The sequence below is a fragment of the Monopterus albus genome, unplaced genomic scaffold (assembly GCF_001952655.1).
Source record: "Monopterus albus unplaced genomic scaffold, M_albus_1.0 scaffold437.1, whole genome shotgun sequence".
In the NCBI taxonomy this organism is placed as follows: Eukaryota; Metazoa; Chordata; class Actinopteri; order Synbranchiformes; family Synbranchidae; genus Monopterus; species Monopterus albus.
This window is the reverse complement of record NW_018128317.1, coordinates 89,425-112,131: the sequence shown is the minus strand read 5'-3', so window position 1 is coordinate 112,131 and position 22,707 is coordinate 89,425. Positions and strand designations below refer to the sequence as shown.

Genomic DNA, 22,707 nt, shown 5'->3' with positions numbered 1-22,707 from the left:
ATTAGTCTTAGGTGAAGTATGTGACATTATGAATTCAGTTCTACAATAGTTTGATGTTTTTGAATGCACAGAACGTCAGACAGGCCACTTCTGAATCGAGCTCAGTGCAGCAGGCTCTGCAGCGATGCCCTCCTGTATCAGAGGCACCTCAGATTTTATGATTTGCAGCACCACAGCTGTTATCAGCCACCAACATGTGCTCTGATGATGGGGCACAGTACACTGATGACCTTGTACACAATCGTCACAGCACGTGGTGGGACCCCTGCAGAGGGGCTAATCATGAGAAGAGAGTCATGTTCCTTCGCTGGTGGAGAGAGAGAGGAAGCGCGTGGGGAACTCTGTCAGTCGATCAGTGTCTGTGTTGAACATCAGCCTGCGTGTTAGTCATTCAAATATGAAAGCAGGCAGACAGGCAGGCAGAGTGGTCGACAGCAGCCAGTCGGTGAAGCGTAACAAACCCTGTCCAATTCCACAGGGGATGTGTATGTGTGCACGAGGGAGAGTGTGCTGCAATTAAATATCACCAGTGTGCAGAAATCAAATGTGTCAGTCTTAGGCCCGGGACCGGTTGCCTCGGAGGCACCGACAACATAAAATCACCAAGTGGCAGACGTTGCCTACGAAACAGACAGCATGAAGCTGGGGCAGCAACCGGCTGATGGGTGGAGCAGGTGTGTCTGTCTGACTGGTCACAGGAAAGTGATGAATGTCTGGCAGCCAGAGGGCAACATCAGTCCTCAACAGCTTTCATTCATTCAACACATTTACATGCTAATAATTCAATTACAAACACTTTAAGGCAAGATTCTGGTTCTAGCAGCTGCCATGTAAACACTTGAGCAGCTGCCTGTCTGTCCTCCACCTGACCGCGCTTCAAACACAGCAGCGGCAGAGAAGAAAACAAGCAGAGTCCTCATTCATGTAAGTTATTTTGAAAGATGACGTCCATGTAATAGGGGCACGAGATCAGAAAATATGCTAATATGGATGCCACAAAAAATTATGTTTCTGTGATTTGGACGGTTGCTTGCAATCAGAATAACTATATTCAGTGACCACTCAGTCTGTCTTCCCTTCAATATCTGCATGTAACAGCACAATTTTATGCTGTAGCTGTTCTGAGCAGGTTAGAGTCAAATTGTAGTTTTGGTTATATATTAAACAGAAGCCAAGAAGTTTATAATTCTATTAACAATTTAATTATGTTTAGTTTTACTCAATAAAGAAGAAGAAATACAAGAGAAAAATTGTGGTTTCCTCCTATTATGTGGGTGTTTGTATTAATATACAAATACCATTCTCCCTGTAGGCCTGATTGTATCTTTGATTTATTTATTCATTTTGTTTTTGGCTTGTTCACATATGTCAAGTTCCTTTTTTTATTTAGTTAGTTTGGTCATTATGACTTTTTCTGTAATTTACTTAAACACAGTTTCAAGTTGATCTTTTGAGATGTAATGTTTTCTTGTATTAAAATAAAAAGGGAGAAAAACAGTCATGTATGGAGCTGTTGTCTAAAGACATGCAGACCAGCTGTCGTAGGGACTCGACACTGGACAGTAGTCAGTGTGAATAGTTTGTCTAATGTGTTAGTTCTGTGTATAGCCATGTTTTTGAGCTGGGGAAGGCTCCAGTCATCCATGAAACCTCCACCATGACAGCTCAATTTCTCCATAATGCCACTCTACCAAAAAGCATAGTTCCCATGATAGTTTGACCATCATAATATGATTTCATGACCATGTAGACCTTCCCCAGGCATTTGGAATCTCACCGATTTCATTACTAGTTTGAAAGTTGTTCAGGAAAAGTGATATTTTATTAATGGTGGTTTTCTTCAGGATCTGGCTCAGTAACTTCTGAAGATACATCAAATCTGTTGACACTGCACTGAATCAGTAGCCAGTTTTCTGTGATCCCAGTAAATGTGAACATTCTGGATGAACAGATGTGGAATATTACTTAGGACCGAATCAGACTTTGCTGTCTGGCAGATCTTATGTGGATGTTATCATGCAGTTTCTGTTCAAGCATTGGAGGCACTATGTGTGGAGTTAGAATCCAAAATATTGAAATTGGCCTTGTTTTACAATAGAAAAGAAGCTTTTAAAAACTTCCTTGATCCAGGTGACAATTCGGGTCAACAGCAAAATGTAATGCGTTGTTCTGTGGGCTGTACCCTACCTCTCCAAGCAGTTACATCAAAATCCATTCATTGCTACACCAATGCTACACACCCTGAAAATTAAGCCTCTGAACTTCAAGAACTTTGTTTCAATAATAAATAATACAAATAACAGTAATAAATAGCTTTGGAAGAACTTCAGTGATCAGCATGTAGAGACGTGGCAGTCCTGACTCTTGACTTGCAATCTGCTAATGAATACTTAGACTTGCCGAAATAGGCTTCTGAGTTTTTTCATGCATGAGGCAGCTTTTCAAGTATAACCTAGCTATTTATGGATCAATGTTTAGAGATGCTGCATTGCCCTGCACCTGTCAGCACAGACGACTCACGGAGGGATATGTGTAAGGTTAAGGAAAGCCTACTTGTACAAACACAGATAAAAAGAACCAGTCCTCCTGGGGGAACTGGCAGGGAGGAAGCATTCATAGCTGCTTTCCACATGAAAGGGGAGGAAGGGTCAAGTGTCAGAGGAAAGTTCTTGTCAGGCAAAAGAAAAGCTGTGATTAAAGGCCTTTGACAGTGCCATTCTGGGACTGAAAGAGAGCACACAGTTCAGTGGAGTCTAGACAGGTTTGGCTTCTTTATAGAGGAATTCAGAAACTTTGAAAAAGAGATTTTGAAGGTGCTTTCCACTATCTCTTGATGCAGCTGAGCCCCAGTAGTAATGCTTGACAAACACTGCACCAAACATCCTCTTCATGACCTACTGTTCCCATGGAGATGAGTACACCGGTGGAATCCATGGACTTGAATAAAGTCTACCACACTTTTTGAGTAAGGTCACAGTGTTTGTTTTTGAATAGAGAGCACTTCTACTGATGCACCGGAACACACATACAGGACTCACTTTGAATGGCGGATGTCAGGGAGGGAGCGGTTGAGGGAGATTCGGTCGCTGATGTAAATGTTGAAGCCGTTCTCCCTGTAGGCCTGGTCGACCCGGTCAGTTTCTGTCAGGGGGAACGGTTTCCCCTGTTCGCCATTACCTACATCAAAACACACACACACACACACACACACACAGACACACACACACACACACACACACACAGACACACACACACACACACACACACACATATATAGGTCAGTGAAACAAAAAGGACTCCGTGTAGTGCTAATATGTTTAGCGCTTAGCTCAGGTGTATGAAAAGGACACACAAGTGTCTCACTAATCACTCTCTAACAACCATTTTCCACCCACAAACATTATAAAGCCTGAGCTCATTTGCGGACTGCATCAAATTACACTGTGCTGCATGTTTCATTAGCCACTCATCAGTGCAGTCCACATAAACACACACAGAGCATGCATGGAGGCTGATGTATAATCAGAGAAGAGGATTGCATTAAAGTGAGCTGCCTTGTTCCATTAAGGCAGAAATGATCTGTCTATATTCCTGAAGGTAATAACTGTAGAAAATAACGCCCCACTTTAATGCCTCATTTCAGACACAAACTCTTCTACTAAACATGGCATTTTCCCTGCAAAATCACTTCAACCATTTTCATCAATTATAAACCCAAAGAAATATTTGGAAAAGTTGCTAATAAGATTATTTTTCATAGTTTCAGAATTTTTAGGATTAAAACCAGGTATTCATAGGTCTCATGGGTCTGATGCACCCATTTGTTATCTTGCATTCTTAGTGTTATTCTTCTTTTATCACGACACATTCTCCAGCAGTTTTGCAGTATATACAGTGCACATTTCTGTCATCGCGGAAGAAACAGACACTATAATCACAGTCATGACAAATGTAAAAAATGTTATGATGAGATCATGGACATGTGACATTCATGTAACAGTCATGGATCCTGTTTTGCTCATGAACACTGGGATCAGTGTCTCAAACCACTCCCACTCCACTAGCCACTCACAAATCCAGCTCATTTGCACTTCTGATAATATACTGTATACAAGCCAGTTAAATCTGTTATAGTTGTAATAAAAAGGTAAAGGTGTGTGTCCCATAGAGGCCGGAGGCTGAATCAATGTTTACCGTAGAAGATTAACTGTTTAATAATGTACTCAGAACTGTACTCACTCATTGATTTGTATGCTGCTGCAGAGAGAGAAATCCATTCAGGGGGAATTAAGAGAGGATAAAAAAAGAGATCAGCTGTAGTGCTGTGTGTGTATGTGTGGCCTGGTGCTGAGACCAAGCATGTCCTCAGCAAACATACTTCAACAAAACTGGAGCATCAGCAAAGCATTCGAACCTACCAACGCGAGCAGCATCTCTTCTCATTGCCTCATAGTCGTGCCAGTCCGTCCTCCGCACACCATCAAGTCCCACCTGAGAAACCTTCCTGATCTCATTCAGCCCCTGCAAGAACACACAGAGGAAGCACAAGCCATCAATACTCCCATCATTAAATCCTTTATAGCTGCACAGATTAGTTGGTTTATCAAAATAGATCGATAAATATGAAGCAAAACTAAAACACTTCATCTTGTTCTTTGGAAACGAACTTTATTCCAAAAGAGCACAGAGACCATTTATACAGACTTGATGTGTTATTGTTAGTACAGAATGTTATAGAATGTCAGAGTTTATATAGTTTATATATAAAATAACAAACCTAGTCTATAATAACAAAGGATATCATCTATTCAAAATATAATTAGTGCTGTAAAATGCTTGAATGAAAGGTACACTGATTTTATAGCCATTCCTGCATGAGCGTTATTTTGCGTCCTAAACTGTTCTGCTGACAGCTGAGTTTCACACAGGGAAGATTTCGAAAATCCTGGAAAAAGACATCCACACACCCCTTCAAACACACATGCATGCACATCCTCCTCACCATAAGCCTTTATTCTTTATTCAGCATTAAAATGCAAAAGCAGCCATTCATGAAACGCTCACTGCTTTAGAAATGACTTTCAGTGACTCAAGATGTTATAGGATTAGAGCACAACAGTAAATTAATTAGTTCCATGGGAGGATTCAATTAGTGGAATGTTGTTAATATAAACGTATGTCTGACTGCATGGAACCCTATTAACCAGGCTATTAGCTGATACCGCAGTGCAATCGAACAAACCACCATGGTGAGCAGCGGCAGTGTGTGTTTATTTGAGTGCACGTCTCTTTACAGCACATTTGACATTTCAGAAACAACAGTCAACTTGGAAGATAAGAATAAAAAGGGTAATTCACTGTGTCATGCTACATTTCAGGTCAGCTCAGTTAGCACACAATAACCAACATTATGATTTGATATGTAGCTGTATGTGTGATGTTGGACGTCAACCCTGAATACCAATAAAACTTGACAGACTGGAATAATTTTCACAATATTTAATCATTTAATTACCGAGATATCTGTGGAACGACCTATCACCTCCATTCCCTTTACTCATTGCATTGCGGAGGAATAGTGTACATACGTAAGTAACACAGTGTATAAATATTCATACCCACAGTTATGAGTATAAACTTTTCAGATTGAATATTGAGATATTTGTAGTGTAGGTTGGTATCTGACCTCCTAATGTAGGGCGTGGATTGGGCCGCACATTTCTGTTCAAACCCAACCAGAGCCCAACGCAGATGAGTTTCTATGGCAATTTCCTCATATCATTAAACAAAGCAGACATTTGATTGCTCCAGCCATCTAGCCAAGAGTTTGACCTGCGTGTCTGAACCTGACCCAGACCCGAACACAAATTTTAACTTCTGTCCGAACCCGACCTGAACCCACCAGTACCACCCTGTAATCTGCAGTGAACGAAGCAGAGCATCACAGAGATTTATTCAGCACTGAGACAGAACATCACTCTGACTGTCCTTGTGTAAAATGCCAGTTCATTTCTGTCACACCTTCATCCTTTGCTTCTCTTTTTGCATCATTTCCTCTCAGCGCATCACACTAGGACCTGACAAGCAGGGAGAGGCCATTGGTGTGTTTTCAAATAAAAGCAGGTGACACTGAGCTGCCCCATTTTCTTTTGATTAAACTTTTAGCCCACATCACCACAATATTCCACCGGTGCTTTCTGCTGTAATAAGACCCTGAAAAACAAGACAAGGAGAAAGAAGCTTTTGCAACCTGGGTCTCTGTTAGTTTCTTGGTGTGACTTTGCCAAGGTGTTTTTCTGTGTGTTTCTGTATGTGTGTGTTACTTTTATTGTGGCGACTGAAACCTATTAACACAGTCACACTGTGGGGTCTCAGTCTCGCTAAATTTTAGGCTAACAACATGGTTTAAGGTTAAGGTGAGGTCAGGGTTAGGGAGATGAATCTGTCCCGATGGCGGGGAGGCTTCATCTGGCAAATACATGGTTTGGGATAGAGGGCCAAAGGCAAGGCACGAGCTGACGCTTGTCGCCCAGGCTTCTGAAACAGTGTGCTCCCCCAATCCAAAGTAGGTAAGTCATAGTTTGGTTCAGTGAAGGGTTCAGTTTAGGATTGGGTACCCTTTAAGGTGGTTAAGGATGCACACACATATATAGATGGTTAAGGTTAGGCAAGAAATGGTTAAGATTAGGTTAGCATAGAAGGAGGTTAGGATTAGGCATATAGTGGTTATAGATAAGGTTTGGACAAGTCTATAGGAAATGACTGTAAGTCATTGTAAAGTCCCCAAGAGGAATGAAAACACATGTGTGTATGTGTGTGTATAGGTTTGAGGAAAACTGAGGTTGGGTGTGAAACAGATTGAGATGAGCAGAATGGGGGAGATGTGAGAAAAAAAAGACAAAAGAAATTTGAAACCCCTTCTTTCCTCTCTCTCTCGCTTCCTCTCTGACACAGACACACACACACACAGAGCAGATGTAGAGGACCTCTCACAGAGCAAACAGCCGGGGGAATCTAACTCCCAGAAAAGATGTCATAATCGCTCCACACTAATATGCAGGAGATGGAACTGGACACCACATTAACCCAGCATTGTAGTGGAACATCCATTTCATCCCCTCCATATAAGCACATTCATTTTCATTAAATTCATTCCATTCCAATTGAATTCAGTTCTGTTCAGTTTGAATTTAGTGTCATTCTGCATCACACCAGTGCACAGCTAAAGAGAGCAGCGTTTCTTTTGAGGTTACAGCAGCATCCAGACTGGAGTCAATGTGCAACAGTACAGTACAATAAATCTGTACAAAAAAGTGCAATAGCAACAATAAAGTGAAACTTCAGTGATGCTAGATTCAAAATGTTACCAAACTATTAGCACTAAAATTATACTTGTAGTACCAAAAGTCGTCATTATGCAGAATGGTGTGTTTTACATTGATGAGTGTCATATTATTTGATTATACTTATTAATGCGCTCTTGTTTTCATCACTGTAATGTTTCATCTGATAAGGATGGAGTTAATTAAACTATTTTATATGCTTATAATTTCAATTATTGCTGGGAAGCTTCTGAATTTCCCACCAGAGATCGATTAACTCTTATGATTATAAATAATTTGATTTTGAAAACACACTAGTGACTAAAGTTATCCAATAAATATTGTGCTGTAAGAAATGTACTTTTTGCCTCTAAAATGTAGTGAAATATGAAGTAGCAGGAAATGGTACAATACTTAAGTGCAGCACTTGAGTAGAAGTACCTAGTTACTTTTGACCTCTACCCCTCACTAATAGAAATTTCTGAGCTCCATTCAAACCATGTTTGGAGGAAGGTTGTAAAATGAGGCTCGATGATGTGTTGAACAAACTGTATCAAACACCAACATCATTATTTTGGTCTATAATGTTGTTCTGAGCATAAAGGAGTCAGGCAGCTATGTACTGTTCAAACAACACCAACAAACCTAACCATCATTTCCTTTATGCCTCTGAGGTGCCGCTGCCTCACAAAACCCAAACAGGTTGCCTGAGTCTATCACATTCTCTCCAACACACAAAAAAGATCCAATTCAACTGGTGAGGTAGGTGGTATAGGATTTCAAAAAAATGTGTTGAATCTGCACTGCTGTGGCATTAAACACACTTACACTATCTGCCTTCAAAAAGCTGCTGTAAGTGGCACTGACACTGTACAAAAAGCAGTAAACATTTGTATTCTGCTCTTTGTGCTGCTCTCTCTGCCTCCCTGCTGTGTGCTCTGCTGCTAGCTTCCTAATGACCATCATCACAGGGACAAGACTTCGAGCTGCCACAAACAAATTTCTGCTCTGGGCGCTTTTCTACTCCATCAATATTCAAAGTGCAGCATAAAATACCTAATAGGGCATCACAGGAGCCGCACCAGCAGCCATGCAGCCCCTGTTTTATCTCCATCAACAGTTCAATCATTAATTACAAAGCTCTTTGTGTGATATGTGACAGACTGCAATGGAAATTTATATTTTATTGAGTAAAGCATTACAGCTTACGGTGGGGGGGGGATGAGAGAGCTGGAGATACGGATGCGGCCATTTCACCTGCATGAGTGATCACTAATTAACTTTCATGTAGCCTTTTAATGGTGTAGTCATCTATTCATCTATCTGCTTCTTACAAAGGGTCTGTCACTGGGTGAGGCTACACAGCAAGAGTTCCACTGATTGATTGCTGGGTGTGTGTGTGTGGACTGGAATAATTCATGTTGTGGGGACATAAATCTGTTTAAACAGTCACACTGTGGGGACTCAGTGTTTTTATGGTCCCCAGAATGTAAATCATTATATTTTAGAGTCACGACTTGTAGACAAGATGATCCTCTGATAATAAAGCTTGATCTATGGTTCTGTGTTGATTCTACATGGAGCCTACGCCGTAGGCTACTACACCAGTGTTCTACACTGTTGTGAGCATTTATACTTGTGCGGTTGTGTGTCTGTGTTGCCCTGCAATCACACCACCAAAACGCTAGTTAGCGGTGGGGTTTCTGTGCTACTGTGTTACATTTCTTTGTTGCTTACTAACAATGGCAGCTGAAACTGAGCGGGTCATGTTGGAGTTAAAGCTAATTATTAATGAAATTATTGCAATGCAGATAAGAGAGAAGACGTTGAAGAAGATGGTCTGTATGACCAGTGAACCAGTTGAGGCAGAACAAGGGGGATATTTGTGCTTGTCTGAAAACTGAGAGATTGAAACGCAATGCAACCAATCACAGTTGTTGTTGTCTATGTTGCCATGAGATGTAGTTACATTTCTGGAGAGGTGCATGTCAGGCTACAGCACAGGGTACAAGGCTAAGTGTTACATTGTAATCTTAAGAAAGGAGGCCTTTCAAGTTCTGGATTTCTCCACATCTTGAAACTGCATGCATGGTGCTCTGAAAGCAAGTGTGCAATTTCCCACTGGACACATCGCACCTAACCAAACATAAAAGACTCCAGCACTACAAAAGACCAGTGAAAACCAGACCGCAGTAACTGGAAATGCCACGGTAACCTCTGAGGCGTCACCTTTGCTGCAAAGATCATCATCATACTGTATCTCATTTATTCTTCAGTGGATGTAATTTATTATTGAACAGTGGAAAATCTATTCCCCTGAGAAATAAGTGTTAGCAAGTCAAAACAAAAATCAGTGACCTCTGAGGTCTAACAGAGAGTTCAGGTGCTACAACATCTAAACTTCCCTTTGAGCAAAGTGGAAAACTTTGCAGAGAACAGGTTAAACCTGAGAAATTAGATGTCTATCAGAAAAGACGGCTGCTGAGACCCAGTTCTCTGCACCTTGTAATTAATGATTGACACCACTGCTGTCACACAATTAACAGAAAACTTTTTAAATGGTTAAAATGCTCAGAACATCACTGATAAGTTTTATGATACTGCAGTTTCTGATGGCAACTAGTGGCTCAAAAATAAACATCAACACAAAAAGTTTGATTTTTGATATTTGTTGTCTTTGTTTGATACTTGTGAAAAAGGAACGTATCTCGATGTGATGAGTATTTTAACATCTATGTGTTCAGTGATTTCTACCTATGGATCTGACCAATCTGAGGTACTTGGCTTGTAATGTATTGACAATTGCTCTGAGATGTTTTAACGGATGCTGTTTTGAATAGTTTGGTACCTGTGATGTGTGTAACTACTGTTGTCTCAACAGACAATTCTTTGCTCATTTTGAGCAGATTTCAGATCTGTTGCCGTGAGGAAAGCGACGTGAACAAGGAGAGACAGTGGAGTGCTGCTGGACTGCCTTTGTTTGGCATGGAAGAAAAGCTGGTGTTAGCCTCAGTGCAGTGTGTGTCTGATAAGAACAGAGCTGCCCATTCATTCTCTGAAGAGGACAAATCAGACCACCTTAGGCTTCTCTGTTCATTTTTTTTGCCCCTTCCTGTTTTGTTAGATCACCTCGACCCCCAGAGACACAATTACCTGTCTTTCCCATTCCGCCTCACCCACTGCTCCTCCTCCTCCACCTTCTGCCACTTCACAGACAAGTCAATCTGTGCTTCAGGCTCAAAAGTCCCCTGCTCCCTCTTCTAAAGACATGAATCATTTGTGCGAACTAACTGATCTACTCCTGCCTCAGTTCAGTGAAAGTCCTGATTGTCCACTCACAGCTGGTACCACTGGCTAAAAATGCTGCATTCATGTTTTTTTCCCCCTTGGCAACTAGGGGTCAGACTTCACAAAGAGCCATCAAAGTTCAAAGTTGTTGCAGCTAAAATGATAGCAACAGTTTTCTATTAACACATCAGCAGGCATAAAGCAACACCATCATCATCCTATTGAAGGTGTGAGAGACAATCAAAAAACTGCTTTTATTATTTCAGGGAAGTGGCAAAACAGCATGCAAAGCTCTCTGATAGGCTGAGCAGCCCTGGTGTGGTACACATACAAATCCCTTGAAGCGTCTGCTCCCAGTACTGTCTGAGTCAGACACAAGCTTGAGGCACGGGACCTCCAGGCAAAAGCCCCTGCAGCAATGTACTCCACACCCTCCTCAAAGAGGAGTTCATCAAGGCCACTGCACAGTCCATTATCTCCCAAAAGGAGTCATTATCCAGAGTCTTGCTGAGATGGAGAGCTCAGCCAGAGGACCAGGAAGAGTCTGGGACTTATGGAGTCCTCTACCTCCCGTGGTCTCAGACTTTCTGAAGATTTTTGTAGCTTCTCATACAAACGTCTAACAAGATGTTAAAACCACCTGCTGTTTCCAGAGGTGAATCCAGATGAAGGCTCTCGCTCCTTTTTGACTTGAACAATTAAACAAAAGTAAAGATGAAGGCAAGAATGTGAGAAAATTCTAGGATGGTTTCTTCAAATGTGTGTGTTCCCTACTGTGCAGACAGAAAGGAAAGGCAGCCACAAGCCTCTCGGCGTGCAGCTGCCACTTAAAAGCCACTGGATTTTAGGTTTAAGTTGCCAGAAAATGTTACATCAGTCATGACAAAGAAGAAGCTGTTAATACATTCCACCTGAACTTATTTACATTTTCAATCCAAACACTTTATTCATTAGCGTTGGGACCGTATAGACAGTGACAAATGTGAACCAAGCTGGAAGCTTTAGCTTGAATTACTGGCTGGATCAACAGTGGACTCATGCATACACATGTTGTACAGTTTGTACATTTGCCTTGAGTGAGCAAAGATGTTTCAGTCAAAGACAAAAATAGAGTTGAGAGGTAAAAAACAGCAAAAAACAGTAAGACAAGTCAGCAAGGTGCCCATGATACTTTTGACCTGGGCCTGTTGCTGGTTTGGGCTACACTCCTTAGGTCCAGTCAGGGCAGCTCTTTGTGCTAAAGAATAAAATGGTATTTTGGACAATGGAGTGCTTCCAACTTTGTAATAACAGTTGGAGGAAGATCCACAAAGCCAGGTTTTCCAAATACCTTGGTGCAGAAGTTGGTCTGCACAGAGCACTACCACATCCAACACCCCTGGGATGAGCTGAGACACCACTGTGAGCCAGGTCTTATCGCATGGCATTAGTGTCCAAGCTCAGCAAAACTCTTGTTCCACAATCTTATGGAAAGCCTGAAGCCAGTAGAGTGAGGGTTGTTGTTGTAGCAGACAAATGCCCATGGTTCTGGAAAGACATGTTGAACAACCTGATTATACAGTAGGTATAATGTTCACATGGCTCATGTGCTTCTGTTCTCTTTCTTGGCACAACTCTGTTTCTTTTTTCAGCATGCAGAGTTTGTTTCTGCTCAGCCCTGCATTTACATTACATACATTACAAGTACACTAAGTATACACTAAGAGGACAGATACACAGTGTGTCATATTATACTATATACACAAATAAAAAGAAAGAACCTCATCGAGCTCACACTAAACTGCACACAATCACACCTCCAGCTAAAAGAAATCCTGCTATCACCTATTAACAGCAGACAGTTTCCCAAACAGCTTAAGGGATATTATTAAGAACTGTTGGTTGGTGCTGGGAAACATGCAGATATCGGAATTTTTAAAGTCATATTACTGCTACTGAACACTTTAATACATCTGCATATATTACTGCTAAATTTGTTTTGTTTTGACCCAAATACTTGCAAGTTTGCCTCTTACCCACTGTAGTCACCATGATTACAGTGGGCAGGTGCTTGTTTGCGTTTTGATTTTTTGTTGCTGAGGGTCTTTGAAGCATTTCAGGTGTAGTCACGAAACATATCATTAGTCTTCAATAAAGGGGTGAGATATCCTGACCCCTGCAATTACTGTCATGAATTGATCCTGCTCAGCGAACCTGACTGAGCAACATGAACCTCCCATGTGCAACCAGGTCCACATTATGTAAAAGTCCTCCCCACTTGCCAATATAATGTGTGTAATGCATAGAAAGTACATGTGAACGGATGTCCATGAGATTACAATTTACCAAAGAAATAATCCTGATATGAAAACCGCTACCAGCAACATCTGTGATGTTCAGTGTGAAAAACAACAGTTCCTTTCCTAATCAATTTCTCAATATACTAGTTGTCAGATTTGGAGCAAAGAGGAGATGATGTAACAGTGGTTGAGAGACTGTGAGTTTCTGGAAGCCATGAAGGGTCAGTGGCAGATAATTAAGATGCCAGGGTTGTTCTTGAAGTTTAAATGAGTGTTTGTAAAATGTTTGACACTTGTTCGACTATGCATCTCCACTGGAATCCATCATACCTGCTGTGAATCCAAACTGACTGCTACTGTTGTCCTCAACAAAGATGCAAGAAATGACTGCAATCTGCAAAATCCTTGAACTAAGATGTTGCAGGATAAACAGCAGAAAGCTGGTTGTGAAAAAGTGTAGCCAGATGCTGTGAATGTAAATGAGGATGCTGCCGTCCTCCCCCCTGAGTGAATACATCTAAAAAAACATGTATGAATGTTGTTCATTTGTATTCTATTTTATGTAATCCATCAGAGGGAGATATTGTGTATGAACGAGACCGCAGCTTATTCTGTTTGCATTTAATCTGCTCTGATCGCATTCTGATGGTTTAAGCTCTGTCTTCTACAAGTGAAGTAGACACGTCCCAACAAGGGGAAGAAAATATCCACTACAAATATCTCTAACAAGACTTATGTGGGAAAAGGCTGAATGGGATTAGGATATTGATTTTTATCTACTTCAATAAAGTCGTAACAGCCCACAGGGAGCACTCAAACACAAGACACAGACACACATATAGTTCCTTCCTTTTTCCTCATTTGTCTTTCACTATTTCACCATAAAAATTTAAAAGAACAAAGCAGAACAAAAGCTGAATGTTTGCAGTCAGTTTCCAGCATGTGAGGAGGCTCGGTGGTGTATTAGAAACTAAAATAATGATGCTGCTTGCTGATGACAGGCTGGCAATCTGTCCAGGGTGTTTCACTGCCTTTCACCCAGTGCATGCTGGGATAGACTTCAGAACCCACATGAAACTGAAATAGCAGCATGTCAGTGTCATGTAGGAGTAAAATACCAGTTTCCTACTTCACAACAACATTCACGTTCAGTGACCCAGATTTTTCTGTAAGCTCTCATGTATGTATGCAATTTTATGCAATCAATCTCTCACACCTGCTGTTCACGGTAATTACATGCTAAAGTCAGACATTTAGGAAGGTTTTGCTTTTTCGCTTCTGTGTTCATGCTGATTTGTGGAGTTTGCTGGAATGACAGCAGTCATTCTTCTGGGAAACATAGTCTCAGCTGCACATAAACTTGGCAAAAACAATTCTTGCTGCAACCTGAGTCTAATTATCATAGATCCAGACATCAGACCCACTAATATCACCATAGTTTATGCATCATAAAGACACCACTATAAAGCTCTACAAAGCTGTCCAGAGGAAACACAACCCTGGGCAGTGAGACTGATTTTAAACACACCCAAAGTAAATCCATTAGGCAAGACAAAAGAAAACAGTTTGTAACAGCTTTACACAACAATGCTACTGAGCTGTTTCTGATCTGATGCCTTTATTTAGGGGCATTTTTCTACACAGGCCTTCCATAATCATTGTCACTGTTAAACTATCACTCTCTTCCTTAGTTGGCAACTCTGAGAATCCTTGAGAGTGTACAACCACCATTTCAACACAGTAAATAAGATCCATCCATTTTCTGCAGCTTATCCTGAATCAGGTTACAATGGCAGCAGGTTAGCAATGTAGTAGAAAATGTAGTACTACCAAAATGATACTACCGAATCATTTCAACTGGAGAAGCAGCTCTACTATCTATCTATATAGTAAGTTCCAGAGGGGGGCCCTTCCCTAATCTGCAGCAAAAAATGTCCATCAACATTCTATGAAATGCTTTTAAATAAAATTTTGCTCCACATATATGACATGAAATACTGATCCAGCGCTATACAGTGGCAAAGATACTTCACCTCTACATTGTTGTTAAGGTTTTGAGGGACATTAAAGGAAATCTATGCAAAATGTTCTCTCAGGATGAATGCATTTTGATCCACATCACAAAAACCTGAGTGTTGCTTTACAGCAGCAATCGATTTTAATTTTTACAAAATATTGCATTCTGCCGTGAATGATTGAGAGAAGTCTCTCCTATTGGAAAATGAAATAAAAATCATTTGGAAGACTAAAAAAGTTGAAAGTGTTAATGATTTTCATGGCGATAGAGAAGTACGTTTTTCTCACACAAAGAGAAAACCAGACATGTAAACAGATGTATTTAACATTGTGTGTTTTCATTTGAAAATTACAACTTACTAGTTTGAAAACACTTACTTTTCACAGTAGATTTGCCAGTCACTCAGCAGACTAAATTCTAGTCACTTGCTGTTGCCTCAGAGGAAATTAATGGCAGGGAAGCTATGTCTGAACCTGTTGCCATTTGTCATATTTGTTACGGTGGAACACCAATCGACTGTAATAGCATCACTTATATTTATGGTGACTGGTATTGTGTGAGACCGCACATAAATCAGACTAAATAACCCACCTTTAATAGTGGAAACTTTACCTTAGGCTGATCAACTTGTATTTAATCCCTCAGTGGAAAAGTGATTGTTTCATGCTTATATTGCAAATCACATTTGGAGCTTAGGGTGGCTTTTCGTCATACACTCATACAATATGAACAGATGCCTGATGACAGCTTGATGTGATGTCAATCATGCTGCAGATGTGACTAGTGCTTAAGACAATGATAGCATCATTGTTTTCATCAGATCATTTTACTGCCGTCTGTCAGTCCCAGTGACAAAGCAGCAAAGTACTTCATGGTTGTTTAACGTATACTATATGCTGTTGTAATGTCATTTCTAGTCAATTAATTATCAATATGATAGAAAAAATAATTATTTGCTGGTCCCAGCTTCCCTAATGTCAGGATTTGTTGCTTTACTCTGTTATATATTATTGTTATAATCATGTTGGGCAAAATAAACAGTTTGAGGGCATCATTTTATAATTTTATAAAATTTAGCATTATTTATCAGTAATGGAAATAATCAGAGGCAGCATTAATTGTTTCCTTTGGAAGGGGGCGAAACCTCAGTTAAGGCAGGATTGCCAAATTAAACCTTCTACACAGCTGCTTCTCAGAAAAAGGACACCCAGTAGGTCCAGCTATCAGTAATGCTGAGCTGCGAACAAAACCACCAATATCTTGTCATTCAATGCTTCTGCAGCCGTCTTTTAATGCTGTAAATCTTTACAGACATGCACCAAATATCTCAGTAAAATGTTAAACTATGCCGACAGCATATGCTTCATTGCTGCACTATTTCAACAACCTCATAAGGAGCACAAGGAGGTCGCCTGTGAGCTCTCCATGGTGCTGAAAACTATGCAGCCCACCATGTACTCAGGCGCTCTCCATGGTCCTGACTCCACACCCCGTACAGTGGATACATTCGGCGTGTGAAAGACAACCTGCACCGGTCTGGACGGATCTTTGTGAAGTTTACTCGCTAAAATAAATAAATAAATAAATAAATGTTCTGTTGGTTTCAGATTGTCAGGTCCCGAGCAGTGGTTATTAAAGTTATACTCTACCTTTTCCCTTGAACTGACAGGATATATACGGTGCACCTATGTTTTTCTTAACACCCCCCGAGGGTCCCAGGACCGTGGTTTGAAAAATAGCACACGACGAGTATTATGACCACTCACCTGTATCGCGTGGATGCCACCCGGACGGTCCACTGTGTCGGGCGAGTTGTCAAACAGTCGGTCCCTGTACAAAGACCACAGCCCCACGTAGGGGAGGAAAAGAACTGCCGCTATGAGCAGCCCGGCGAACTGCAGCAGCCTCTTCTCCTTTCGCCTCATGTCTCCGGGAGATCGTTGGTGCAGCAGCAGCGGTGAAAACCAGCGAGTCCAGTCTCCCTGATCGTCCAACTGACAACGTTCACTCCGAGTGGGAGCACGGAGTGCGTTCAAGTTATTTGGAATACCTGGACATACGCGACGTCCCGTCGTGACTTTCAAAATAAGACACATTAGACTCGCGTTGCTTTGACAGTTCTCAAGTCCAACAAGTACAGAAATAAACAAATACAACTACTGTTGTCCGAAAAACGGCGTTTGTGGTAAATAGCAAAACTAATGCTACAATAGAATTCATCTTTAAAATACTACAAAATTATGTGACATTTGAGATCCTGGATTTCAAAGTCACAGTTGTGTTAATAATTCATAAAAATCTTATGACATTACATAAATAGATTACAAGAAATATGTGTTCAACACAGTTTTTTTCTTTTGCATTATCACATTTAAATTATTTCCAAGATTTGAAGTCGGGTGAGTCTCTGTGATCTTTTTTGCCTGTTTGCAAAGCAAATGATCCTAGTGTTTCACTGTCCACCAACATTTATCAGAATGAAGACAGACATTTAATAACTGATGTAAACACAAAATAATTGAATCAGACAAGCAGTTAACAACAGAACTTTTTTCTGGACACCAAGAAGTCATATCATGTAACAGTGAAGGATTCGTTCAACATATCTTTTATATGGCAGACTTGATGCTTTTGTTTTGAAGGGTAGCGTGCCTGTACTCCTGTGGTTTTCTGATCGTCTTTACAGCAGCTTGATACAATTTATCATTTTGAAAGAAGACTTGGCGGGATAATGCAGCAGCTCACGTCTTCTCTGAATCCACTGGTGTGAGCAAAAGCAGACACACAGTTATTAGATAGTGGTATGGAATATGTAAAAAGACAAGGCTGTGAAGCAAAATACATAAATAAATCGTTGATACACACACTGTATATTATTGAATAATTTCACAGATTATTACTTCATATATTTCCATATTTATTTAGTTATTATTGCATTTTTTCTCCCAGATGTATGCAGTTTGGAGTTCAATAAAAATAGCCTCATGGTACAAATATCTTTGGACACATGCATTATGATGCATCTTGCAAAATATGTTTTCATTTTATTTTTTTCATATGTTTATTTTTCTGTTCCTCTGAAGCATCTTGATGAAATTGTTTATTTGACCTATGGGAGCAGATTTCACAGCTCATTTCATTGACACAGAATGATGGTTCAGTAATTGCTTATCAGGGAAGTCACGGCTGGGCCTTTCTGAATGAGCTCCGCTAATGGCTTTCAGCACAGAGGAGTCGATCAGTGCTGTCAGACGATAATAATGCTGCCATTTCTTCTGCTTTGATGCTCCACAAATTACCTTGAGGATTTTTCCAACCTCTTTCTCACCAAGCAGGAGGAGATATAAAGAGTAGAATTCTCACCACATTCAGAAGTTGTAGGCTTTATCCATAATTCATGAGGGAGGACGCTGAACAGATTGAATTGTCACAACTCAGATGGGTACAGATGGAAAGAACTAAAGAGGAATGAGCTGTTCTCTCTCTCTTTCTCTCTCTGAGTGTCCACAGTAGGAAAAGACAGAGCAGGGTTAGCAGGGGGACAGACTCCAGCACATCTCAGGTTCAAGTCCAGTCTGTTAAACAATATGGCTAATCTTCAGTTAACCCACGCTCATTCCTTCTGATCTGTACATGCATGCCTGTGAAATACAAGGGCTGGAACAGATTAAACAGATGCTTGGCTGGTTTAGAATTTAGGATTTGTCCATTGTGTGTGGCAGAGGTTACAGAAAAGGACAAATCAGCTGCCACTTGAAACAATAATGAATCATGAGGCAGCCTGAGGTCAAAAAACGGTTGCAGTCAGGCTTTGCAGTAAAGTATGTGAAAATGACTTTTAAAAAATTTAAATTATGTCAATTGAAAAGCAAAAATTAATGCACAAACTCTCCTCTCTGAACTGAGCAAGCACCTGAGTGATGCCTTGGCTACAGTGTCCATTGTTCACTGGGCTAAGAGGCTTTGGTGTCTGGAGGACAATCATGTGAGTACAAAACTATACCTAAAGTGCCAACAATGTGTCTAACACTTAGGTGTATTTATTGGCATCACAGTAATTATTGTCAGTGCAAACATCTGTACATGAAATGAGCTCCTGCAGGGTGTTCACACATGATGCAAAGAGGCAGTAAGTGTCTGTCATTAGCATGGAGATGCATGGACAAAGAATATGTTTCCATGCATCTGTTTTTTATTCAAACCTTACTAGCTTTTTAAAATTCTTTATTGGAGAATTGGAAGGTGTCACAGTTTGTATCTCAGTCCAGTGCATTGTTTTCTGGACATTCATATGGACTGCCATTCCTTCATCCAGCCTCCAGATGTCCCTGCACTCCTTCCCTTCCCTTCTGTCCTCAGTCACCTGACCCTGCTCACCTGCACACCTGTTTCCATTTCGCCATCAGCTCCCTGTATACATACTGTACATACCTGGCTGTTTCATCTTGTTCTTTGCCTTATTCCCCTCCTTTGGGCTTAACTCATTTTTGGACTTTGTCTCTTCCTCACTGCCTGTCTTTTGGACTCTTCATGTTTTTTTTTGGACTTTACCTGTTTCCCCATGTTGTTTACTGTGTATTGTTTGGTTTTTACCTGGTTTAGAGTCTGACTTCACCTCCTGTTTATCTGGACTGTGAGTAAACCTTCTCTTGGTGTTATTAGTAAACTGTTCATACTTGAAGACAAGTAGAAAACTGTAGCAAATATTTTCTACATCAAGTTTTTGACCACATGTGTTCTTCTCAGTTGTGTGTGTGTGTGTGTGTGTGTAGGGCATGCATGATGTTAGATAAAGGCTCTGTGTATGTCTTCCAGCGCATCCTGTTATGTTTTAATGAGTGTCAGTAACACTATTATTCAAATGCTGTTTTACTGTTTGTGGTGTGCACATTCGGGGTGGGGTAACTACATTAAATCACTAATAGAGCCCATATGACCTGGGAAAGACACCCATAAAGAATGTCCCCTGCCCCCTTTGCTTTTGTTCTGTTGGTTATAACAAGCTTGGGGAAAAAAAGCCCCTACATATACAATATATGTGTGAAAGTGCTTCTTCTTAATGCCAAGAAAGGTCAGGAGGTGATAATTCAGCAGCAAAAGTGCCACTGCATAAGACAAGGCCGAGTGAAATAATACCAGGCATGACTGGTGAGTCAAACGCTGGAACTGAAGCAGAATTGTTTTATGGTTCCACTTTTCTATTCTCATCTGATGCTTTCTATATAATTGCTCAGCTATTCTGGCCAAATCTGTAGCACAGCAATCTATCATGTAGGCAAGTACAGGAGGGCTCCGGAAGGAGCTGTATTCCACAGAGGAAGCCATAAAACCTCTGCATGCATTAAACAGACTGCTTTGTGTGAAATTGGCTGTCATCTTTTGAACTAGCTGAATGTTTGCCAGAAATGTTTTCTCAGCCAGCTCTGGTATTATGGTGCCACCATATCTGGAATCAGCTACACAAGAGCAAAAACCAATTTAAAGTTTGATCCAAACTCTGGATGCCAGACTGTTGCTACTGTATTATTTGATGTTTTGTTTTTAGCCTCGAGAAGCAACATGTCTGTCTTTAGTTTGGGAATAGACTCTTTTTAAAGAGGCACTGTGATAAATGATGGAAACTACATGACAAAGCAGGCCGAGGGACATTGAAACCCTAGCCCTAACAATGTTATGGCATGTGACCACTCCTGGAATGCACTGGAAGTCACAGATTAAGACCATATTTGTCACTTTTATTCATTTATGCTTTTTAGATTGTCTTCCTGTTGAACCAGTTGGTGGGTTGTGGAAGTCAAATCAAACACTTTGTGTTGATTGTGATGGGTTCTGCTTGTTTTGTGTATACTGTAATTTAATGAGGCACCATCAGTATTTCCTCAGACTCATGGTGTACCTGGCAGGGAAAGAAGGATCAGGTTATTATGTTCCTAGCGCTGTTCTGGACCAGGACTCTCTGTTCCCACTGGTCTTCCTACATTCCTTACATTATTTTAACTCCTGTTTATTACCTTAAGTGCTTTGAGAGTTTTGCTACTTTGCTTAGAAGTATCCCAGACACTGACAGGTGGTCATGTACCCATTTTCCCCAACACAACTTCAGTTGTTCTTAAGCTTGTCTAAGACAAATCCCAGCTGTGGGACAAACCGTCATCCCAGCTTCAAATCTGTGCCTAGTTTCAGACATCTGTCTCTTGTTGGTTTTTATTGCTCTTTGTGCCAGTTCTACAGTTTTTAATGTGCTTCTCTCTCTGCAGTGATGCACATCACCACCCTCAGTTATTCTATTTATTGCAGACTTGTTATTGCATATGATTGTGGGCTTGTGGCTCTGTTTTGTTATCTCTCATCTTGGTACTAAAGGCTCAGCCAGTGTTTCCAGTGAATATTTTATTACAGAGAGATTGTCACATTCTGATTGTTGCAGTTAACCCTTGTTTCTCTATTTAAAACCTTCTGACTTTGGTAATACCTGACTTTTCCTCTGGCATCACCAGCAGACTGACATTCGTGACTCTGAGTGAAATGTCAGCTGTTGAATGTCTGTCTATACAAAATGGAGCCGACACAGGTGATCCTGGGTGAACTTAGGTGATCCCCTGACTTTTCATTGAAATAAAAATGCAGTCGTTCTCCCACAGAGAGTCTGCAGTATTTAATTATGTAATAAGTTGTTGCCCTTCTGCTGCTTCTCTGAAAGATTCTGCTGTCACATTTTCAACAAGATTTCCAACCTTATTAAAAGAGTGATATCATATTTATTTATTTATTTATTGTGACTTGCAGCACAGGGGTTTGATGTGTGGTTGTGTTTTACAGCTGTCAACATTTTTGACAAAACAACTGGGACGTTGGACAACACAGATAGCTATGTAGAAGATACAAACCCTCACTGGGCAGATGAAGCTGACAGCAATGTGCTCAGACACACTTAAGTTGGAATGTTCAGCTTCAGTCAAGCTTTTTGAATGTGTTACTCTTACAAATTAAAACTGGTGCATTTGAACCAAAAGATTGCTGCATTAATTGACTGCTTTTCCATCACAAAGGTGATTTTATAAATTCATTTTTTTAAAACCATGTTGGAAATATGATGAATTCTACAATCTAATTGTCTGTTAGTAATGAGACCAAGTGGCGATCAAAATTTGCACACACTTTACTTCACTTTGTAAAATTTTCATATCTTCTTCCTCTGTTTTCTGTCTGATTGAGGAACGGCTCTCGTATACATCGCTGTGGGGCTTCTTTTGCATTTACCAGCTTGAGCTTATTGTCTGCATGAAAGCACATTAAAGATATGAACTACTGGGGCACACGGAGATGAATTCACGAATGGGAGAGCATCTTCATCTGAGCAAAATGATCATTTTCATATTGACTGACAGAAAGATATACAGATGGTAACTACTTATTAGGGTGGCTTCTGTATGCTAGTGAAGAGGTTGAAATTATTCTACAGACAAAAGGAACTTTACAGCTTCAACACATACCACAATGGAAGCACTTTCACAGTGGATTCCATATTTGCAATGTCATGCATTTACATGTCCCCTCCTTGAACCGCCACCTTGTTGTGGTGGAGGGGTTTGAGTATCCGAGTGGTCCTAGGAGCTATGTTGCCGGGGCTAAAAGCCCCTGGTAGGGTCTTCCAAGGCTACCAGGTCCTGGGTGACGAGTCAGACTAAGAGCAGTTCACAAGCCCTTTATGAATATAAGTTAACCAAGGACCGTGACGTCACCCGGCATGGCGCAGCCGGGGCCCCACCCTGGAGCCAGGCCCAGGGTTGGGGCTCGAATG

The 22,707-nt window shown here is 40.8% G+C and overlaps 2 protein-coding genes across 3 annotated transcripts in view; one reads left to right on the top strand and one right to left on the bottom strand.

The window, feature by feature from the left end:
* The window catches only part of LOC109952155 (polypeptide N-acetylgalactosaminyltransferase 10), a 50,378-nt gene extending 33,470 nt beyond the window's left edge, over nucleotides 1–16,908 (bottom strand). For both annotated transcript variants that reach the window (XM_020587054.1, XM_020587055.1), the window contains exons 1-3: nucleotides 16,673–16,908; nucleotides 4,419–4,521; nucleotides 3,039–3,177 (exon numbers count right to left, since the gene is read on the bottom strand). In XM_020587054.1, coding sequence (XP_020442710.1) covers nucleotides 3,039–3,177; nucleotides 4,419–4,521; nucleotides 16,673–16,831 — 401 coding nt within the window. In that variant the 5' untranslated portion in view covers nucleotides 16,832–16,908. The remainder of the gene's footprint in view (nucleotides 1–3,038; nucleotides 3,178–4,418; nucleotides 4,522–16,672) is intronic.
* Nucleotides 16,909–19,448: 2,540 nt separating this feature from the next.
* Nucleotides 19,449–22,707, top strand: part of fam114a2 (family with sequence similarity 114 member A2) — a 47,605-nt gene continuing 44,346 nt past the window's right edge. Inside the window, exon 1 of the mRNA XM_020587061.1 lies at nucleotides 19,449–19,539. The gene's annotated coding sequence lies outside the window, so the exon portion shown is untranslated. The remainder of the gene's footprint in view (nucleotides 19,540–22,707) is intronic.